Genomic DNA, 24842 nt, shown 5'->3' on the forward strand with positions numbered 1-24842 from the left:
ACCAAAACATGCCCCACAATGCTAACCACACAGACTGTGACATATATGCATATGATACAGCTGTGTACGACACATTTTGGGAACAGGTGCTGCATGTGAAATCTTGAAACAACTGCATCTGTTATTGAGGTACTCCTGATCTTAGCTGCCAAACCACAGGAAATGACTCCTTTGCAGATAGATCTTGGTTTACTCATTTGGGTACGTCATAACTCTCCATTCCTTCAATAATACCTAGGGCTGGGCCATTTCATACTGTTCACAGTAATACCAGTATAATGTTGGGCAATGATAAGAAAATGAAATATGGCGATAGAATATGGTTAAAACGCGCATGCGCAGTGCCTTTGTTTTCATACGCACATGGAGGAAAAAGCATGGCGGCAACGAAGAATGAGAAGGGCGAAAGCGGATCGTTGAATGAAACGCATGAACCAGAATTGGTTTGTAAAAATGCTGCAGCTTCAGTGGTGTGGAACTGGTTTAGCTTTCGTCCGTCAGATACACAACAAAGCACTATTTTTGGTAGAGCATGCTAGCGGGCCGTCGTTATTACCGTGTTTTTTGGAAAATACGGCTCACTTAAAATCAATCCTTTGATTTTTCTGAAAATCGACAGTGCCCCTCATAATCCCGTGTGCTTTATGTATGAACTCTGGTTGTGTTTACTGACCTCTAAATGATTTTATGTGCTACACGGCGCTCGAAAATCTGTCAAATGTTTCAGTGCGACTTTGCTAAGCTACGAAGCCGCACCGCTTGATGGATTGTCGGAGCATTACGGCTATCATAGGCAGGAGCCTCGCGGAGTGATACGTACTGTGCTTCAACATAATATTACCGTATTGTGTGTGTATAACCTCTTTTTAAGTTTTGTGGATATTATACATGGTTATGCTGAGGATATGTCGGCCAGTTTCCACTGGAAATGCCTTTTGGTTAAACTGTCAGTGAGGAATTTGCATTTGCACTGTTACATTTTTATATAACTTTAATGCACATAAAAAACAGCTGCTTGTTTAAGTGAAAATACATTGATGGGGTTTTTGCACTAATAAAGTTGTGGAGTTGTAAAGTATTTTGTCTAGTGTCAATTATATCGTCAGTTATATCGTTATCACAAATTTTCAAATGTATATCGTGATAAATATTTTTGGTCATATCGCCCTGCTCTAATAATACCTGTCTACTAATAATAAAATCATGGATATGGAACAGTCCAATTTCATGAATATCAATGCCAAAAAGGGCACACATATATGGTTAGGTTCACATAACTGTAACAAACTGACAGAATGGTAACAAACTAACTGACAAGCAGTCTCGTGGCCAGAGGAGGCCTCGTGAAAGCAGCTTGGCAACACTTCAGGGCAGCTGATATTGTTTAGTGTTAATGAATCAGGTTTTTCAGGGGTCCATTCATTTGCATTGATTTATAAAACCTGCTTTTGAATACTTATGATGTGTCACAGAAGCTTTCCCCTCTGCAAACTTGGATTGAAATCTTCTAACAAAAGTCATGAAAGAAGGCAGGTCCTTTGAGAATTTCTGGTCGTTCCTCTTGGACTGTGTTGTAGTGTTCAGAAGACCAGACTGGTGCCAGTGTGATTTCCCTTTACCAGAAAAATCTCTTTTATCTAAAAAGCCTCTTTCATCTTTTGCAAAACGTCTTAAGTCGGATTTCTTTCATCTCTGTCAAAAAAAGAGAACAAAATATGAGGGGATAAAATTTAACTCTGGGAAGAGGATGGAGATTTGCTGCTGGTGTGTGTGCATATGTGTGTGCGCACACATGCACGTGCCTCATCTGGTTAATAGGTAACAAAATTCAGCAGTGAGCTCTGTTGAGAGGGAAAGCTTCTTTTAAAGTTGGCAATGCCTCAAATGTTGCCTCCACCTTTCAGGCTTCAAGCACGAGGAATAAACACCTGTGCTGAAGGTGCTGAGACGCTGGTGGAAGCTCTGGATTCGTTAAGGAATTTATTTTAGATTCCTTGACAGGCAGCAACACAATCTACCTGTGGGAGCACACCACAGCGACAGCTGGTGCATCCTGGGTAGAAAGCTAGTTAGTGCAAATATTCAAACTGATGCAGCACAACAAAAACATTAGGAGACCAAAACTTATATAGTTATATATATGATATAGTTATATATGCTGTAGGATCTGATTGTGAGGGTGGCTCACGTGAACACTGACTCGTATGCTTGTTTGTGTTTTTGGTCATAGCGTTACGATGCCACAGTGATATTTGAAATATTAAACATTATCACTTAATATTTCCCCTATCAAACATTAATCTAACACTAAAATGATGTTTACTGTGACCCCTGACCTGGGGTCACAGTAAACTGAAATACCACATGTGTGACAGTGGGTCACGGTCCCTGCTGTGCATGCAGATGTAACGTCTTAGTGAACACTACAGGGGGAGAGCAGCTATACAGCGTAAAGTGTTTGTGCACTTTGAGCGATGCTGAAGTGTGAACCACAGCAACACTTTACAGATGTGGTGAACGACCCTCCTGCTGCTTTCAAAGCCTAAATTCAATCAGATCACTTTTTCACAGGAGAGGCGGAGTCACTTTAGATTAAAAGAAGATCATCCTTCCCACCTCCACTTTTTGCCAGTCTGTGCTTTGAGCATGAATCTCGACTGATTCACAAAGTAATAAACATCCATAAGTCCCAGCTGTGACATGGTGTGCACAGAGGATCTGAGTGGATGTCCTGAGCTGCTTGTTAATCATTTTCTCAGTGTGGTGTGCAGGGCTGATAGCAACCACACACTGTGGATAACTGCTAATCTACTGTGGAAGTAAAGCCAGTTGAGTAGAGCGGGTGAACAAATAAAGTACTGTCAAAACTGCAGTACTATCATATTAGTATCATAATACACACTGTGCATGGATTATTTAGAAAAGGGAAGGTGTTGGCATATCAAAGGAAACCTTCCAATCTCTCATCATGCAGCATTAACTCAACTAGGGCTGCCACAAACGATTATTTTGATAGTCGACTAGTTACCGATTATTTTTGCGATTAGTCGACTAATCAGATCATGCATCCACTGGACGTAAAACGTACAGCTTATTGCACCAGCATGCGTCTGCTCCTTGTTATCTAAAATATATCAGGACACCGGAGTAAATTCTCGAGCATCTCACACTTCTGATAATCAGCTGTCTGCTTGACATTTATTCAGCTGTGTAAAAACTATAACTTTAATCTCAGCCAAACCGATTTACTCAGGAACAAATATAACACTGAAAAAAGCCAAACAATAACATTTTAAGTTATCTAAGTGACTTATATATCATGCTTAACCTGAGTAGCGAAAGACGGCGGTGGGTTTGAAAACGATTTGCTGGGAGTCCGGTGTTCTCAGCGGCTCTAGTGAGCCTTGAACCCCGGCTAGCTATCGAGCTGGTGGCTAACAGACGTCTCCGAAAACGTCGGAGGAATGAAACGCATGAACCAGAATTGGTTTGTAAAAATGCTGCAGCTTCAGTGGTGTGGAACTGGTTTAGCTTTCGTCCGTCAGATACACAACAAAGCACTATTTTTGGTAGAGCATGCTAGCGGGCCGTCGTTATTACCGTGTTTTTTGGAAAATACGGCTCACTTAAAATCAATCCTTTGATTTTTCTGAAAATCGACAGTGCCCCTCATAATCCCGTGTGCTTTATGTATGAACTCTGGTTGTGTTTACTGACCTCTAAATGATTTTATGTGCTACACGGCGCTCGAAAATCTGTCAAATGTTTTAGTACGACTTTGCTAAGCTACGAAGCCGCACCGCTTGATGGATTGTCGGAGCTTTACGGCTATCGTAGGCAGGAGCCTCGCGGAGTGATACGTACTGTGCTTCAACATAATATTACACCAGCATGCGTCTGCTCCTTGTTATCTAAAATATATCAGGACACCGGAGTAAATTCTCGAGCATCTCACACTTCTGATAATCAGCTGTCTGCTTGACATTTATTCAGCTGTGTAAAAACTATAACTTTAATCTCAGCCAAACCGATTTACTCAGGAACAAATATAACACTGAAAAAAGCCAAACAATAACATTTTAAGTTATCTAAGTGACTTATATATCATGCTTAACCTGAGTAGCGAAAGACGGCGGTGGGTTTGAAAACGATTTGCTGGGAGTCCGGTGTTCTCAGCGGCTCTAGTGAGCCTTGAACCCCGGCTAGCTATCGAGCTGGTGGCTAACAGACGTCTCCGAAAACGTCGGAGCGCTTTTGAAGATATGTGGTGTCTTGATAAACCGAGCAGATATTTGAGGTTTACACAGCTACATTCTCGCCTGAAAATATGTTAAACGTTTATTTTGTGACCCAGAAAGAATAATGAGAGTAATATTAAAACTTTATTTTTTTTTCTCTTTTTTTCTGTATGAGTGCATGATTGCTTTCCCCCAATTTAATTTTGGTCTACTACCACTCAAGGTTGTCAGACTTTAAGACGTCATTCTGCTGCTTAACCTCTGCGCATACTGTTTGAAACAATGTCCTTTTATTCTTTGCTGTGTCCTATTCAAATCAAAGTTTTGCCAGACGATTTTTAAAATAGCCACTTATTATATTAGATATGCAATATGCAGTATATGCAGATACTGCCAGACAGCATGTTCATTCATATTTAACAAGTACACTTGTTCAGTGGCTAGAAAGTAAAAGGACCAGAATGCCAATCTATTAGTGATCCATCACTTTGGTTAAAAATGGAAAATCTTCACAATACCAATAAATTTGATACCTCAAAGAGTAGGTGATCTCATAACGTGGCAACGACATGTGTAACAGCCTAGACTTACATAATTTATCAGTGACTTTGTTGATTGTCAACTAGATTAAAAGTTAGTTTTGCAGTGTCACGTGCCTATAATGAAATCCTTAAGATGACTGAATTTAATCTACATCCTCAATTTTGTATTATTTATCAAGTTTTAAAAAAGTTCCACACAACCATGTTTTGGATAAAACTGTAGTTTGTTGGGGAGCGCCATTGTAAATGCTTTAATTACAGAGTTATTAATCTCATTTCAGAATGGATAGATACTACTACAGGTATCCAAAATATAACCACATTTTCAAATGGACCAATATGGCTAAGGTATGGATGCAAGACAGCAGTTTAATATGCACATTGAAGGAAATATTCTGGTCAAAAATGAGTCCAAGATTCCTCACAGTGTTACTGGTGTCACCTGGTAAGTCACCAGAATTTAGGGCTAATGGAATAACATGAATTATATGTGAACATAGAAGCAGAAATTAGAGATCATTCAGGTCTTTATGTGCTTCATGACATTCCTGCAGTTTGACTAATTGATGTTTTGTCTGGCTTCATGGATAGGTAAAGTTGGGTATCATCTGCATAGCAATGAAAATGTATGCTGTGTCTTTAAAAAAGTTCCACACAATCATGTTGTGGATAAAATTTTAGTTTGCTGGGAGAGCCATTGTAAATGCTATAGTACACTGTAAGCTGGACACTGCAGACTTCCTATACTTGTTATTAATCTCTGGCTCTCTTCCACAGCATGTCTTTATCCTGTCTTCCTTCTCTCAGCCCAACCGGTCACAGCAGATGGCCCCGCCCCTCCCTGAGCCTGGTTCTGCTGGAGGTTTCTTCCTGTTAAAAGGGAGATTTTCCTTCCCACTGTTGCCAAAGTGCTTGCTCATAGGGGTCATATGATTGTTGGGTTTTTCTCTGTATGTGTTATTGTAGGGTCTACCTTACAATATAAAGCAGGTGACTGTTGTTGTGACTTGGCGCTTTATAAATAAAAATGAATCCTGTTACACAGTCACACAAAGGTGGTTATCACCAAAAATAAGAAAAACAAAAACAAAAAACGCACACTCTGTCGGTGGTTACCATCCAATTGGTAAGGCCTGACAAGATCTTACCATTGTTACTATTAAACTAACGTGCTGCTTAAAAGTAAGGGGTCTGTTCTTTTGGTGTATAAGACAGTTGGAGCTGCATTATTTCAGCTGCTAGCATGGAGAAGTTGAATGGTATAAGAGCAGATAGAAAGTAATATTAAAACTAACTAGCTGCCGCCATTGTTGGAAACTGGAATTGCCTGGGCCGCGCTATGACTTCTGGGATCGTTTGGGCCACGAAGTATACACCCGACCCATCCTTCAAATCTGGGGAAATGAAGGACGCATTTGTCGGAGTCTTCGAATTTGGACAGTCTTCGTCATGTCGCTGTAACGTAATCGGCCTACAAATGCGGGCACAGCAGGATGTGGTTCCTGAATTTGGACACAGCTACGATACCGGACACAGCTTCTTCTTCTTTGGGGTTTAACGGCAGCTGGCATCCTTGTACATGCAGTGCTGCCATCTTCTGTTTCAGTCCGTTATTACACTCTTAAATCCTACTACTTATTCCTGCGTCTTTTGGGATCTTACAAAGCTTCAAACGACGCGTCGACTATTAAATTAGTCGTCGATGATTTTGATAGTCGACGTAATCGTGACTAGTCGACTAATCGTGGCAGCCCTAAACTCAACATTGATTTTAATGGCACTCGTCTGCTGGGCTCAGACTGCCATCACTTACAGCTGGAAACATTCAGTCTGCCTGTCGTTACCTGTGCCTTTGTCCTTCTCACATATATACTTCATGTGAGGAAAACACACCATGTGTTGGGGTCAACACATGGTTAGCTTTTCATCATGGAAATGTTCAGTTATAGAAAGCTGTGTGACAAACAAGCTGAAGCAGTGTTCTCGCATCACTGCAGGAGTTTGTTACTGTGCAGAAACCATCGTTACGCCCATGCTAGGTGGGTTTTCATCAGCTCAGTGTTTATGAGTCAAGTGCATATCATTTTGTCCATGAGGCAAAATGTGAAAATACAAAAAACCCCACAGCTTGTTGATTGTGTCGAGCCTAGATGTTAACTTACACTTACTAAACCTTTGAAATGATTACTAAAAACTGTGTGTAGATGATGACATCACCATTCTACAGTGCTGACTGAAAACACAACAAGTACCAAAGACAGCTGTGAACAAACGGTGCATGTTTTGGGAAATTTACAAAGACTCAAATATATACAAACTCCTTTATTTTATTTTCAGTTCTTGAACAAACCGTTAAATTCGGAGTGAGTGACTGAGATGGAAACATGAACAACAAATGTGAGCTCTGCCTTCTTGCCTTTCTTCTCACCAAATTTCTACTCTCAGGTCCTGAACTCTCGTTAGTGCTCTAACACCTGACCTGTGTGGTAGCCTGCAGATGACACTAAATAATTGGACCCCCTATGAAAACAGCATCCAATGCTAAAGGAGAACTCTTAAGTCAGTTACCACACGAATCTGAACATGAAACAATAACTAATAAGAAACGAGAAAAGACGACCATCACTGACTAAATCAAACCTTTGTTCCATTTTTCTGGCTCTTATTTTTTACAAACAGATTCAATGAGAGCAATAATAGTAAAATCATCCAGACAGATCTTGACCACACTGTCATGTCTAAGTGTAAGCGTTGATCTTGAATTAATGACCCACCTGTCACAGTACCACACTGTCGACTGTGACGTTTATCTGCCAGTCCTTCCTTAGGCCACACACTGGCAGCATCATCCTCAGGTATGCGTGAGCACCGTTGTCAGTGAAGCACAGCTTCAGCTTATCTTTGCCTCCCTCACACTGGCTGCTGGAGCTAAGCTGTAAGAACACACACAGATAACGGGGCTGTTGATGTCAGCGGTCCGTTCTCTCTGTGGTGACAGAAACAACTCAGCAGCTAACCAGCGTTCAGCACACACCGCTCACCCCCCCTCTACACATCACTTATACTCACAATTACTGTTGCATCTGGATGTTTTAGACTGGCCCGAGGTGGGGGGCCGGGGGGGTTGTTAGAAGTGCTTTTCCCACACGTTTACAGCCGCACACATTCACGCCTCTAGTTTGGAGCAGCTGATGCCCACAGCCACACATGACCTTGCAAATCACTGCAAATGGTGATCTATTATACAAACAGGCTCACTGTCCAGTGTCCTTGAAAGACGTCTTCAAATCCGACAGTCTAGTCACAACACAGTTTGGCACAGCTGGCTGTGTTTGTGCTCGGCAGTCACAAAAGCCTCCTCAGCTCCTCAGCTCTGCTGTTCTGTTAACCCCCCCGCCACCTTTCTCACTGTTATTTATGCTGCTTTATATTCATTTTCATTACTCTAACAACTGTTTTTGGATTAAAAGGTTTGCCATTGCAAAAGGTAAAATAATAATAACAATAATTAAATTCATTTTAAGAATACGCTCATCAAAACTTTACACAAACTTCATGTTGGTCACAGAATTAAAGAATATCAATGTTTAAATCCTCATCAGGCCCTCCTATGATCCTTTACCTCACACAGTGTGTCACACACAGAAGCTACCTGTGCACTGAGCCTTAAAGGGCCTTTGACCCTTTGATGTGTGCCCCCTGCACACATCAAAGGGTTATTATCATTTCAGCTACTTCTTAGTTTGAGTTTTAAGCAACAAGTTCTCCATCACACTGATTATATTAATGATTTGCTGAATCATTTGTTGTTGCTGTCTGAAACAGCCCATGAATGTGTTCCTGAAACAGCTGTTTCAGCGCAGGACCTTCGATCAACCTCAGGGGATCCTTTAAGTTCAGCTGTGTTAGATTTGGGCACAAAAAGAAATGTCATGATTCAGGATGCTGAGAATGAAACTGAACTGAGACACAGAATAACACCTGGTAAACCTTTTAAACTAAAAACAGGCACCATGTCTAACAGCCTGGTATTTCTATTGAGACTTTGTTGTCTTACTGACCCCTCAAAGCCAGTGTAGATCGCATTTGCAGATCTATCCCATTTTCACACCAACATGTGCAACATGATGTTTGTTTGTAGTGTGGTAGCCCACAATGGTAGCACAGTCAGACCAGTGTGGTTTTACATCCGAGTCTTGTTTGTGGCACAAATCATCATTTTAAAGATGGAAAGCATTTACATCATCCTGAAGCAGATACCCTCACCGCTGATGTTACACAGCATTTTAACCTTTCATAGTTACACAGTGACACTTCACACATACAGACAACAAACATGGAGCTGCCAGAAGCCACATGCCTGCGACACACTGGCCATGGCTGCTTGCTTCAGTCTAGTCCCGAAGGGTAATACTGAGGAAGTCAGCGTGGTTTTCTTGTGTATGTGAAATGAATGAGGTTTCCTCTTAAAGTGCAGCAAAGGAAGTGCTATACATACAATATATGTGAGTACGACTGTGGTTATGCTTGATTACTGTGTGCACATGTGCATGAATGTATGTTAGCAACGCTGCGGAGACAAATCAAACCATTGTTAACGGTTACACTAAAGTTAGGGTTAGGCTGCGTATCTAGGCTGTGACGTTAAGTCATATTAATCTCAAGTGACAGAAGCATGGTGTGGCTGCGTGTGATAGAATATGCAACTGCCTGTAATTATTTCTCTAACGGAGTCAGCAGGAGGAGGATACTGCAGCACTTTCCTCTACAGGATAGGACAGCATAACTAATGAGAGGCTAATCATTCATCCAGCACAGAGACATGATGTGCATAGCTGATATATGCACACCGATGACCTCATTCTCTTTCTCTCTCTCTCTCTCTCACACACACACACACACACACACACACACACACACACACACACACACACACACACACACACACACACCACTGCAGAGACAGGCTTAGTCAGCTGTAGAAAACTGCAGACAGAGAAGAGAGGAAATAAACGAGGATGGAGGCACAAAAACAGGCAAAAACAAAGAGGTGTAGAATCACTTATCACAGCCAGTGGACATGTTTCCTATAACTGTTGGCACATTAAATTAGCTCTTTGTTCCAGGTCACAGATTAGGTTTTAAAGACAGACAAACAGAGCTGCTCTTGCACACCTTGAGAACCTGCCACAATCCTCCCCCCGTCCTTAAAAATGAGCTCACAGCACAGGGGCACCCTCCTTTGTGTTTGATCACAGACTGCAAAACACACTGCAGTTATATTTCACACCAGCTGGTGAGGTCACAGATGGGCCCTTACACAGTTTCCCGCTGCTCCATCTGATGCCAAGTTTACTGACGGTACCAAAAAATGTTGAATTAAAACACTTTTTTTTGCAGCAGAGATGATTTTGTACAAAAATCCTCATTTTCAAAACAGCGAGGTTTCACACAAAGTTATTATGATTTTGGGCTAAATGACGATGCTAACTGAGGTTGTGTTTTTGAGCCCGAGTTGGAAACATCGCAGTACCAGAGGAAAACATGGATCCAATTCTGAAAACAAATGTCCTGCAATAAGAAAGTGAAAGGAGGCCAGAATCAGGTCAGTCCAAAATATCTGAGCTCTACATTAGCTGCTGGGTTATATTAACTTCTTGTTTATAATGTCTAAGTAGGGCTGGGCCATATCATACTGTTCACAGTAATACCAGTATAATGTTGGGCAATGATAAGAAAATGAAATATGGTGATAGAATATGGTTAAAACGCGCATGCGCAGTGCCTTTGTTTTCATACGCACATGGTGGAAAAAGCATGGCAGCGACAGAGAATGAGAAGAGCGAAAGCGGATCGTTGAATGAAACGGATGAACCAGAATTGGTTTGTAAAAATGCTGCAACTTCAGTGGTGTGGAACTGGTTTAGCTTTCGTCCGTCAGATACACAACAAAGCACTATTTTTGGTAGAGCATGCTAGCGGGCAGTCGTTATTACCGTGTTTTTTGGAAAATACGGCACACTTAAAATCAATCCTTTGATTTTTCTGAAAATCGACAGTGCCCCTTATAATCCCGTGTGCCTTATGTATGAACTCTGGTTGTGTTTACTGACCTCGAAATGATTTTATGTGCTACACGGCGCTCGAAAATCTGTCAAATGTTTCAGTGCGACTTTGCTAAGCTACGAAGTCGCACCGCTTGATGGATTGTCGGAGCATTACGGCTATCATAGGCAGGAGCCTCGCGGAGTGATACGTACTGTGCTTCAACATAATATTACCGTATTGTGTGTGTATAACCTCTTTTTAAGTTTTGTGGATATTATACATGGTTATGCTGAGGATATGTCGGCCAGTTTCCACTGGAAATGCCTTTTGGTTAAACTGTCAGTGAGGAATTTGCATTTGCACTGTTACATTTTTATATAACTTTAATGCACATAAAAAACAGCTGCTTGTTCAAGTGAAAATACATTGATGGGTTTTTGCACTAATAAAGTTGTGGAGTTGTAAAGTATTTTGTCTTGTGTCAATTATATCGTCAGTTATATCGTTATCACAAATTTTCAAATGTATATCGTGATAAATATTTTGGGTCATATCGCCCTGCTCTATGTCTAAGTAAAATTTGTTAGTTTGTTTCAGGCATTCAACTCCTTTTGATGTACATCGACGTAAAACGTCACTACAGGAGCCCCTGCACAGCTAATATACTGCATCACTTTGACCTCTGACGCTTAAAAAGATGAACATCAACTAAATATATTCACCACATTGAGAAAACACTGCATAGATAAAGCATTTTCCCTTGAGAGCTGATGCAGACATGCAAAGGGTGTGAAACCAAAATAAAAGTCAAACAGCGTTGGCTAAAAAGATGGTGAATGATGAGGACTTCTACGGTCGCTCCAGGAGGGCGCAGACATGCAGAAATCTTACTCCTTCATGAAGCAGGTGTGGACATCTCTCTCTTAATTTCTCATTTCATTCCAATTTCTTCCTTTCTACTATAAACCCTCCTAAATTTACAGCATCGCCGTGCAGTTCCAGACTAATTTTAAAAAATCATGATCCCTCAAAGTTTGGCCATAAGAATCAAGGAACGTGACATACTAAACTTACACTATAAAAATCAATAAACACAGACATCCTCACAGTCAAAATAGCACAAACAAACACTGTGTTCTCAGAGTAAACACTAAAACCCTTTTCCATCAGTACTTACTCGGATCCACTCGGCACGGTTCGCCACAGTTTCCAGGATTTTCCATAGGTCACAGTACCTGGTACCAGGTAGCTTTTAGTACCTGCTCACCCGGGGTTCCAACTGATCTGAGCAGGTACTAAAATGTGACGTCGTCAGACTGAATGCCACTGATTGGCTGGTCAGTGGCGTCACTGGATGAGTCATTAGAGCGTCCCGTTCACAAAAATCAAAACCGTCATTTTTGAAACTCACTAAAGAAGGAAAATGGCTCCAAAAGACAACGCCGTGACCCTCGAGTGTGTTGACAAGCCACAGACCGAGGAACAGGGATAACATCCGAGTCGAGTCGAGTAGGTACTGATGAAAAAGAGGCTTAACTAACAGCATTGCAGCTTTCTTATGATAAGTAATACAGCAACTGTCTGCCACTGCAGAGTTCATATAGTACAGCCAACTGCCACAACAATAAAACCAGCTAAGGCGGAAAAGAAAGCATGCCTTCTTCTGGGAAAACTCTGTTCTCTGGATTCACATAGAGGCCTCCCTGACTGACTGATTTACTGCCAACATAAGCATGTTACAGACCAAGCATCTTCTGATTCAGTCTATCCTGCAACCATCGCTTTCAAAGATCAAATGTGCAGCACCACAGTACACTGAGTCCCAAATGGATCAGTGACTGAGGATTTGGTCTTAATGCGAAGGTAAACTGGCCTTCATTAGTTAGTCTATCATCAGTGAACGGACATTTCTAGCAGCTAAACACAGCTTCTGGTGACTGCAGACACCAGCCCGCCTCAAACAACCACTTGATCCTCAACCCAGTATGCAAGAGGAAAAGGACTGGGCCACAGAGAAAGCCACACTTTGTTGTGTGCTCTATCAAGTATCATTCTTTTTCTGTTATTGGACTAAAATGCTTCAAAAGCTGGCCGTTTCAAAAGCAACGTGCTGACTGTGGGGTCATGTTTTAGTGGTTAACACGTTTGGCTAACACAACATGAGGAGGAGACACAAACCCAGCCTCACAGATTCACCAGATGATGTCGTCCCGTCAATCACCAGATGTGCTCAGCTCCACATGTGAAACCTGACCAGACTGCTTTCTGCTGTTGAGTATCACAGCGGTCTGAGGGCACACCGGCCACTCTGTGAGAGAGCACTTAGACACACACAGGTTCTCAGATGAAATGCTAACATCAGCAACATGTTAACAGTGTCAGTGCTCAAATGCAGTGTATTGTCTAACTGTTTAATGCTAATACACAAGCTCATGCACTAGCAAGTCAGCATGTCTTCTTGTTCATTGGAATGCCATTTGTTCTGCAGACACGCTGATAAATAAACATTTCTTTCTTGATGATGGTCCGAGAGGAAGTCAGGATTCAGCACCATGAGTGCCTGCACAAAGTGTCAATACACTGGACAGTTATGGTAAATATATATTGGTAAAAATGCATAACGCGATGGCTCATCATGTTTAACAATCTTCAGCGTCTGAGAAAGACATGCTAACCCTTTCTGTAAAATATTAGTAAAAGTATTTAAAAGTCTGGACTCTCTACAACTTAGTTTGGTACTTCAGCATCATTCTGGTGCACACAGACATAATGGAATAGTTCCCATATCTGAATCAGCACACTAGTTTAAGGGTTATTTTTCACTCTGTTGTATATAGCATTTGTATTCTATTTTTATCCTATTGTATATTTTATTCTATTTTATTCTACTGTATATAGTATTCTATTTTTATTCTATTCTGTACAGTTGTGTACTGTATTTATTCTTATTTTATTTTATTCTAATTGTCCTTCATAACTTTTGCACTGTCCACTTCCTGCTGTGACAAAACAAATTTCCCACGTGTGGGACTAATAAAGGTTATCTTATCTTATCTTATAAGACAACATTGTTGCTGGGTCCCTGTTAACCTTGACTGATGTAATTATTCGAAGACATTCAGTGCATGTGATGAAAGCGAGGGAGTTCAGGAGGTAGAACACAGAGTCACCAGCGCTGAGACTGGGACCGACTGGAACATCACAGTCTTTCTCTGAGGTAGCTGGCAGGTAAAAGGTCTGACACAGGCGTAGTCTCACATGTACCTCCACCTGGTAATGTCGACAAAGGTTTAGGCCTTTTTTCCCACTGCATCAATGTCAGTATAAAACTACTGCTGACAAAGTACGTTTAATTAATTCAAACTGTTCATTTAAATCAAATGTGGTTTTGTGGAGCCTTTGTGCTGCAAAGTGTCACTTTACAGGTTTTTATTGAGCCACAGACGGTGTGAAAATGTGTTTACTCCCCCACCTGATCTCCTTTTTTTTGTTTGTTTGTCACAGTGAAATGTTTCAGATAATCAAACAAATGTAAATATTAGACAAAGATAACACAAGTAAACACAAAACACAGTTTCTAACTGAAGCTGTTTATAACCAATCACAGCAGATGGCCCCGCCCCTCCCTGAGCCTGGTTCTGCCGGAGGTTTCTTCCTGTTAAAAGGGAGTTTTCCCTTCCCACTGTCGCCAAAGTGCTTGCTCATAGGGGGTCATATGATTGTTGGGTTTTTCTCTGTATGTGTTACTGTAGGGTCTACCTTACAATATGAAGAACCTTGAGGCGACTGTTGTTGTGATTTGGTGCTGTATGAACAACATGAAACATTTTTAAGGGGAAATCCAGACCTACACGGCTCTGGGAGAACAAACCTACAGCTATAATAGTAAAGCTCTCTCTGGCATAAAACAATAACAGCTGAGTTGTATTGTGAGTCAGTCACATCTAGAGCCTGATAGTCATGGATGAATCTACATCTCTCCCATTCACCCAGTTCTGTGCTGATACTCTGATTTGCCTTATTGCTTTCATTTCTTAAGATCTCAACTGATATTCACTGGGAAGTGATTCCTCTGGAACACACAGAGTCTTAGCTGGATTATGACGGGGAGAGACACAACAGGCATGAATGATGGTGAGAGAAAACATGGCAAACACCCCCTTGGAATACACACATTGTTTTCTGTCAGCCGACGAGGGGGGATTCTTATCAAAACGCTGCCAGGACTGTGGTGAAAGGATATGGTAATTACAGACAGCGCACACGCAAACAGAGCAAGAAAGGCCAACTGAGCTCTGCGCTAATACAATGTGTCTGGTGTGGGGGCTATTTACATACCCATCCAGAGCGCTTGTCACATTCAATTAATTAGTCTCTGGAAGGGTGACAAAGATGATTAAAGAGAATGATGAAAAATATCTCCTCATATGGCTCCATAAAATCTGCTAAGTCCTTTTAACATGAAGCCAAACGATCTTCAAAACCGGGCGTGCTGTCTCAGGAAAAATTAAAGGTGCTTTTCTTTTCATTTCCCACGAGCTATTCCGCTCTTTTTCCTCCAACCGATGAAGGGAATGCAGAAAATGAGCTGCGACAATGTTTGTAGGAGTGGCTGTGATCATGAGCTGTGCTTTATTGAGACGGAGCGAAGAAAGAAGTGAAGCCTGCGGGGTAATGAGCTGCATCACAATGTCCGCTCATAACCCCAGCCTATTTAATATTGTCAGATCAATTAGTAGGTGAAGAAAGGGCTGGGGAGACACGGAGGCCTCGGTTTATACAAAGCCTGTGTGAGGAGGCGCCACATGGTTTATAAGAGTTTATTATAGCACAAGGTTTTAAATGTTGACAGTATGTTTCATTTATCACACACAGAGAACAGGCTGAGATGGAAATAAAACATGTGACAGGCTTCAGGGGAGTCGGGCGCTGTTAAGAGTGTGGCGAATACCCAAAGGTGCACACGAACCTACACTTCAAGCAGTGCCGCGCCTCCACTAACACAATTTTTCACCCACGACCACAGCCGAGCCCGATCCGATTCATCCCAAGGCTGTTTATCACCATGGATGTTTTTAAAGGAATCATCCTTAAAACTATATATTCAAAAAGTGTAATTATACCAAAATGTCTGGCTGTGAAAACATAAAGGCTCACTTCAGTCAGATGAAACTTGTTTGAGACAAACACCAAACACTGCAGCTGTTCATTTACACTGCAGGCACCATCAAAACTGCCATTTAATTCATGTTGGAGAAGCCCTGAACATACAGGCAGAGCTGTGATAAGGTGGAGATAGCTGTGACTATAACTCCATGAGTGATGAGTGAGGAACAACACGCTCACTCACTATGAACCTATGAGTCATATTCTGTTGGCCAATAGTCTGGATCATCCTCCTTTGTGACTCTCAGAACGACCAAAATGGACAAAGTGGACTGAGCTTATTACCTGATGAGTGCAGAGTTCACTGGGATCACAGACAAAACCATGTGAGGGGATGTCTGTGAAGGTTCTCAGTCATCCAGGTCATCGTAGTCTAAGGAGCTTGGAAAGAAAAGCGTCTGGACTTCTTAAAGACCTCAGGAATTCACATGATAGGGTGGGGCCAGGTTTAACAATGAGCTCACCCGAAACCCTGGCTGATTAGGTCCCACACCCGCTTTCACACCTTGGCTCATGTGATTAGAGGATCACCAGGGGGTCCTTTGTCCCTCTTTGGGGGGATACTCCCACTGGGTTTAAATCTGGGACTCTCGGCCATTTGACCTTAGAACTGAAGAAGCTTCTCGGATGAGAGGTGAAACGTCTTCAAGCAACTTTAAGAAGTCCAGACGCTTTTCTTTCCAAGCTCCTTAGACCATGTGAGGGGATTTTCCTACAGGTGTCCTCAGGACCACAAGTCTTTCCCAGCCATAGAGGAAGCTCCTGCTGGCCATATAAGCAGGTCTGAGGCGCTCCCATGTCGGCTTCACCTTCCAGACCACGAAGGCAGGTTGAGCTTTTATATGGTCTCAGGCTAACACTGAGCTTATTTTAAAATCTGCATGTGACTAACAGGCGTAGTGATATTAACGCAGGAGTCACAGAGCGATTCAAAGTAACACTCTGCTCAACTCTGAATAGTAGGGGTGCAACGATACACAAAATTCACGGTTTGGTTCGGTACTTTGGTGTCACGGTTCGATTTTTTTTCGATAAAAAAAAATGTTCATGCCTTTTTAATTTGTCATTTATTAAAATTATAAATATATATTTTAACTCAAAAGTACAGTTTTTAAATTTAATGTTGCTGAAACAACAAAATAAAAAAATAAATCTATCTGATCGAGAAATCCCTCATCTTTGGAAAAGAGAGTTTATTACAGAGAAATGGCTCTTTCCAAAATAAAAGCTATACTATACGCTTCTTGTGGGCTATATTCTCAGCAGCATATTAAACATATCAGGTCCCCATAAGGAGAATCATGTGCTAACGCCTGTCTAAATGACTCGGGTAAAGTTTGTAGCATGCGTGCTTGTTGTTTTTGTCTGCTTCCACTTGTCTTTGCACTAGGATGATGTCGGAGTAAATGTGCAGTCATATTCATTGTGTTCCCACTAGTGCTGTCAGCGTTAATCTCGTTAAAATGACATTAACGCCATAACGCGGCAAATATCCGTTAACGAGTTACCGCGGATCGTCCCGTGCGTGGGTCTGGACGGCGTCAACACGTTAACGAGCTAACTGCGCTAACGCACTAGTTCCCACCAATTGAGCATTGCGTGGCACATCTGACATACTGTTTTACTTTTGTCCATGACGCGCTTACCATCATGGTCATACTTCACATGAAGACCAAGATAGTTCAATTTCGGCTAGCGTTGAGGCAGTTGCCATGTTGCAGCGAGCTTAGCTTCTGTCTTGCTAGCTTGCGCTGGGCTCAGTGGATCTGTGCTCGACAGTGCAGCCTAGGCGGAGTAGTCGAACGCAGATCCACTGAGCGCTCAACACAGACAGCATCGTCAGAAGAAAAGTTGATACAATAAATAAAAATTTTTGTATTGTTCGATACATATGCGTACCGAACCGAAAGCACTGTATCGAACGGTTCAATATCCCTACGAGTATCGTTGCACCCCTACTGAATAGGGTGCTCTGTCGTGAGAAAACATAAGATAAACGGTCCTTTAATGATGTGTGTACTCATCTGTGAGTGCTTTGTTTCTGCTATGATCCCACCACATTATTATAGTAATGATCTACATCCATGATACAGCACACATTATCACAATATCTGGAAAAGACTCTGCATGTGTGTTTAATCACTACTGTGCCACGTCCACTAGTGTTCATAATTAGGCCACTACTACCAGGACCAGTGAAGGCAGCTCTTACAGTGCTTGTTAGAGTGTGGGGTGTGCATGTTCTGCCCGTGTCAGTGTGGGCTCTCTCTGTCCACATGTGTTAGCCATGCAGCAGATTGTGTGGGGTGTGACAGCTGGGACAGGCTGCAAACCCCAGCTCAGGATGAAGAAATGGAAGAAGCCGGACGAGTGGATGGACTGACTCATTATTATTATTTTACACAAGAAGCACAGTCCATATTCTTTCCCACCATTACTCAGCACAACCTCAGGTGTCACCATAATGAAAAAAAACCTGTCTCTTGTTACTGTCTTTAAGAGTATTAGTAGTTTCACATTTATAGACTTGAAATGTGAGCTGAGCTATGAGGAATGACGTTAGTGCATCCCGGGCAGATGAGTGTGTGTACAGCCAGCTCCTCTGCGTGCTAGCTTAGGAGTTTACACGCATCGCTGCTTTTTCAGGCCTGCAGGAAATGCCTGGACTTTACCAACGTGCTGCTTGCTCTGCTCTAGTGTGTTGCTTTAACAGCACTCCTCCACCTAACACTAAAATACCATTACGTAACACTCCTCCTGAAAGATATGAACAAAAACCGCTGACTCAAACAAACAGAACAAACAATGAAAACACTAAAGTGGCCAAAGCAGCAACACACGGGCCTTTCATTAGCTGGGGAGGAGAATGAACCACGCACAAGCACAGCGCTGTTGCTACAGTGATCCTAACAGTCCAGCGTACACTGACATTTATTTGGCTTTCTATCCCGAGTCTGGTTCATGCCTCAGACTCATTACAAGGTTCATTCACTTTGCTTCAGCTGGAGCAAACACGCATGCAAATGCAGCACTGTGATCTATTCCTGTGGGTCGCTGACACGGCACAATCCATGCAGACGGCTCACACACACACGTGCCCGAGGTTTCAGCTCTTTAAAAACACACACACGCACAATCCACAGGCTCCTACCTGCAGTTCGGCGGTGGGTCCAAGGTTATCTCTGCAAGCTCCTTCTGGATTCTGAAACGAAAGGACGTCCTGTGTTATAATCACACACGCACACACAGTTACATCAATCCTGCCTAGAAAATCAATCTGTGAGTGTACACGCTGAACACCTCAGTGATTTTCTAATGAGCTGCTGAGCTGTGCCTGAGCACAGGAATAAGTCCTGATCTGCAGGATCAACACGGCGACTATTTGCGTTTTCTTATCAAGCACACATGGATAAACTGATAATAATGCCAAAAGGCTGGGATAAATAAAGACACAATATCTGCTATATCAGGTAAATTAACTGTGCTGCTGATAAAGCATCTGTACTTTCAGAAAGGTAACTGAGAAGAGAATCAACTCTTCATACTGGTGTGCTTTTATTTTCAAGCTACCAGGACTGATCTATGCTGAAAGCCTGTAGATGTGACATTTCTATATCTAGATCCCTACTTAGAATATTAGAAATTCAAAGCTCACAATATTCCTGATCCTGAGATAAACCGAACACATTTCCAAAGCAGAAGCTCACATGATTCTGCTCAGTGAGTATTAGCTCAGTCTGAGAGCTGAACAGGGGAACAGCATTGTTACACATGTGCTACATGTGAAGTGAAAAAACACATAAAATTAACCTACTGCATAAAAATGCAGCATTAGACGACGACCTGATTTTACTCAAAGGACAGCGATCTGTCACAGCCTGATGTTCACCATGACATACACACAGGAGGGTTTTTAGAGAAACAGCCACTGATGCTCATCACGCTACGACACCATCTGTAAAGGTTAACCAGCCCACCGTGTGACAGACACCGAGTAGTTACTGGACTGTTAGATAGAAGTGCTGTTCAACATCTCAACTCACCACTCAAAGCACCTTTTACTGCTAGCATCATTCACCTGTTCATGCAGGTATCTTTTCTATATATAAGTCACTTATCTAACACACACACACACACAAACACACACACACACACTGATGGATAAACTAGGAGCAAACTGGAATTCGGTATCTTGCTCAAGGACGCCTTACATCATGTCAGGGATCAAACCATCGTCACTCATCACAGCTGCACTCAACAAATCAAATCCATTACAGATGACTTTGGTTTGTTCTCAGCAGACAAACAAACATCAACAACATCAAGTCAACCAAGAGGACCGTCTTAGCTAAATAAATGCTTTTTGTGTTTAAGTGGACTGATGACATGATTATTGGCCCAACATCAGGATAACATCATGACCGAAACAAAGCAGCGCGCTCCATCTGCAGTTTGGTAACGACGAGGCTGCTGAAAGGTTTGTGGTGACCAGATGAAGCGCTGTGGTCAGAACGGCACTGCAATCCACTATCAGGACATTAGATGCTTTGGGTCTGCTTTGGTGCATCTGGGCCAGAACAGCTTGTCATCATTAATGGATTTGAAATAATACCAACCAAGGACTCATGCTGCAGCCTAAACACACCTGTGAAAAACTCCTGGATGACAGAGGAATCAGCAGCTGCAGTGCTGCTCTTATTAAGGCCAAAGACATTCTAATATTCCTGTGATTCTCCTTTTATCTAAACATTAAATCTAACTATCAAAATAAAATCTACACAGGCAAGTATTCCCAATGAGTTATGCTCTGCTGTAGTGCAGATTGCATTACGTTTTTCTTTACAATCTTACATTTTCAGGTAGGATTACATCAAATTTACAAAAACAAACAGCTGAGGAGTATCCCGTCTAAACATTTGAGAAAAATCCAGCCGTAAAAGCTCTTTTAGAAACATTGAAAACTGACTGACAGCAGCAAAGCACTTGCTTGTCGTCTGATGGATACCATTACAGCTTCAGTGCACATCAGTCTAATTCCCTGTGTCTGAGTTTCTATCCTCTATCTCTTGTTTCCATTGAATAAAAGGAAAATTGTGGGGAAAAAAGGCTGTTAAAAGCTACTACTGCTGAGTGGGAGGATGGCCATACAACAAGGTTCACTTTGTCTAATGGTCTCGTGCACATAAAGAAAGAAACTCGACCAAAACTGTTGCTACTTTTCTTTTTCAGGCTTTAGGAAACATAGACAGAAAACTCTGACTAAAGAATAAAAACCTAAACAGAACAGATTCAAAGATGTGCAAAGAAGTTAATTATGCTTCTTTTACTTCATCATTAAAAAACATTGTGGATCAGGGTGTACGTCACAGGCTGATGACAATATATCACAGAGTGTGCAAGGACAAGTTTACTGTGAAACTGAGTGCAGCTCAGATTGGGAGGAAACACGAGGAGCAGGAGCCGGTAACACAATCTCCACACTTATGGAGTCGTGAAACAGCTTCAGGATTTTCTGAGGTGCCAAAAATTGACTAGTGCAGCTGGGGACCTGTTAGGGAGAGCAGTGAGATGAACCTGAAAGGAAAAGCGCCTCTGATTATATTCCCAGTTCTTCATGCTTGTGCACGAGCTCTGGCTCGTTCCCGAGGTTCCACAGTGCATGAACTACACTGTTATACTCTGCATGTATGTGGATCAGTCTATGATGTATAAAAGCAGCTCTGCATGTGTGGCACCTGATTTATTACAAAAGCTACCAGTGAAATAAACCAAATAAACCTTAATGAAGTGATTACCCTCGAGGTCCTTATTTTTATGACACGGCCCCCCACTGTGGACGAGCGGTCCTCTCTGTATGTATTTGATGCAGCGTCTGCTATGACTGACCTCATTTCATATAAGATTCTTTAATCACAGAAATATCCTGTGCAATGTAAGAGCAAATCCACACACTTTCATTTATGAAATGCTGCACGATGAAGCATTTTTCATATATGCATTATGATTTTCAAAGTGTGAATACAGCATGTGGACGGCTTTTAATGTAAAATATACAACAAGGTGTGAAAATGTAAAGGGTTTCATACAAAACAAAAACAAAAACTAACATGACTCAAGTGATGAAGATAATCATCATGGATGAGCTTCCTCAGTAGAAATATGTCGCGCGGTCAATATAAAGTCGATAAAACTCATTGTGTCCGTGCTCTGACAGCCAGCAAAAAGGCCAATGACAATGAGAATAATACCACGCCAAGTCAACCATGTGGCTGGATTAGAGTTAGAGCCACATCAAGTTATCCTGACAAAATCCAAGAGGAGCAGCCTGCAGCACACGTGCTAATGTTTGGGCTGCTAACTCCCAAAAACACAACGACTGCTGAAAATGTTCACGGACATTCAGACAGTCGTACTGTACAAGACCCCCAACAGACACAGTCAAGCCTCAAAATGACAAGCACTCTGTTGAAAGGAAGGGGCAAAGAGAGTCTGATACTTGGGCTTTTTAAAGCAAAGTGGCACGCACTGCAAACTGTGTCTATGGCACGTTTCCACAAAGGCTGTGATTAAGTGCTATCCTCTACACTTTACAGTCCCAGTCACTTTGCCTCGCCTTACAACAGCTAAAATAAAGAGCCCACTTTATTGTGAGGCATGATAATAGAAAGCACGGGGGGAAATAACAGATTTAAGCAGCTGACTGAAGTAACCAACCCCTGCTATGAACTATAAACATTTCTCTCAGATGGCTCTTTCCCAGCTCCACACAGAGTCCACACAGAGTGTCCACACAGAGTCCACACAGTGTGGGCACACACACATCAAACCAAATCTTTGCTGAAAGAAAGTATGAGCCTCAGCACCTACTTCACTCACACAGCACTGCACTCCTTGTGCTTTATTAAAAGATACTTCAGCCTATAACAAAACACACAAAGCAGTGCGAGACACCCGCAGTAAAACACAACAGCTGTAACTCTGCTATGCAGCATGTCTTTGGCATCACGTCAGAGTTAACGCTGTCATTTTGAGACTTATTTCGCAAACAGTGCAGAACTCATTTATCAGATTATATTAGAATATTTTAGGGAAAAAACATGTTAATAACTAAAAATGATTTTATTATTTATTAGGCAAGTAAGAAACACATTTTTTCCCAAAGATTTGGGTGTTGTTCTCTGAGAAATTATTCAACATTTTTTTCTATAAAATAAATACATTTGTATATCAATAAACGTATTTTTTCATCTTAATAAAAAATAATCTCTTCTTGTATTTTCCTGTTTGTTTTATTAAATCCAAATGTAAATTCTATTTTAAATGTATTCATTAAATAACAAGTTATATTAAAATAAATTACAACTATCACCTGGATTAAAGAGCTCCAGCAAAACATTACAGGAACACCCAAAATGCTTTCTGTTAATCAGCAGTACTGCTAATTTAGTTCAGCTGTGACCTCAACCTCACACTGGCTGGTAGCTACATGACATAGTGAACATGCAGCACTGCAACGCTGCAATGAGTCTCATGTGTAGATAAAGTTGCCTGTACATGCCAATGTGCCGTATGTACAAATGTTCCTCAACTACTGTGTGTGTGTGTGTGTGTGTGCAAGCGTGTGTGCGCGTGCGTGTGTATTTGTGCGTGCGCGCGCCCGTGCGCGCGTGTATGCGTGCGCGCGCCCGTGCGTGTACTCTAAACTGCTGCAGTTTTGAGAAAAGATGAAGACATAAAAAGTGATTACATCTGACTTCCATAAAATAAAGGTTTACAGTATTTGTACTAAGAAGGAAAATCACAACCAGCCAATAAACTTCAAAGTGGTCCATCTCTGGTCTCCACCTGACTCTCAGTCTTTTCAGCCCACCTGTGTCTACCCATCTGGGACAGGAACACTTGATGATGACTGTTTGTTTGGAGCTGCTGCAGACTGGATCTGACACTAATTAAGCGGCTCCCAGATAATATAATTAAGAGTAGTAGAATAACGCCTTTATTTAGGTAAAGCTGTTCTTGCACTTCCTGCATGTCGTTCATCAAAAGCACAGCTGCCAATAAGTGACGGTGTGGAGAACAACAAGCACTTTCTCAGCACTTTCTCTGGTATCAACATCAACATAGGAGCAGCTCTCTGCTGCTGGACAGATAACCAGTGTCAGCACACCAGTATACCCAGTTTCAACCTGCCATGAACTGGTGAGAAACAGAGCAACATGTGACATAATGAGGACTTTTTCCAGTTTGTTGATTTATTTTTTGCTTGTTCCTTGTTGGCCTCTAAACAGCTTGCTGCTGTTAAACAATTAAGATAAGATAAGAATTTTATTAATGCCGAGGAAAATTCTCGTTCCCTTCAAGAGATCAGTGGAATAAACAGAGGAACAGACACACAACAGGAGCTCCACAAGGCACAGACACAAGCAACAACATTTATATCAGTATGTACAATAGTGCTAATATTAACTATGTTAATGACACTAGTGGTAAGTGATAATACATACTGTATTCAGCATTAATAACCAATCATCAATGATTAATTAGTTAACCAAGGATTGTGGCGATGACGTGCTGTGGTGTATTAATCAGCTAACATCGAGGCCCTTCATAATCAGCTGTTTACATAAAAAATTAATGAATGTAAATAAAAACAAAACTTGAATCTTTCAGGTAAGAAAATCCCAGGAAGCTGTTTCTGAGAAACGTTTCATCATCATCCAGGTGACTTCTTCAGTCTCAGCTGACTGCAGGTTTACAACCTTATAACATCTGTGTAATGACCAAAACGAGCACCCCTGTATAACAATGAGCTGTGAGCTCAGTTTCGTGATCATTAATATGCAATACA

The 24842-nt window shown here is 41.7% G+C and overlaps 1 protein-coding gene across 2 annotated transcripts in view; it reads right to left on the reverse strand.

Annotated features, from left to right (window-relative positions):
* LOC135933330 (ubiquitin-conjugating enzyme E2 E2-like) overlaps positions 1 to 24842 on the reverse strand; it is a 61254-nt gene that overhangs the window by 29162 nt on the left and 7250 nt on the right. The window contains exon 3 of one of the 2 annotated variants that reach the window (XM_065471481.1): positions 19146 to 19196. The exons of the other annotated variant lie outside the window; for it this stretch is intronic. Coding sequence (XP_065327553.1) covers positions 19146 to 19196 — 51 coding nt within the window. The remainder of the gene's footprint in view (positions 1 to 19145; positions 19197 to 24842) is intronic. 2 annotated transcript variants of the gene reach the window in all.

Source organism: Pelmatolapia mariae, linkage group LG22, assembly GCF_036321145.2.
Source record: "Pelmatolapia mariae isolate MD_Pm_ZW linkage group LG22, Pm_UMD_F_2, whole genome shotgun sequence".
Taxonomy (NCBI): domain Eukaryota; kingdom Metazoa; phylum Chordata; class Actinopteri; order Cichliformes; family Cichlidae; genus Pelmatolapia; species Pelmatolapia mariae.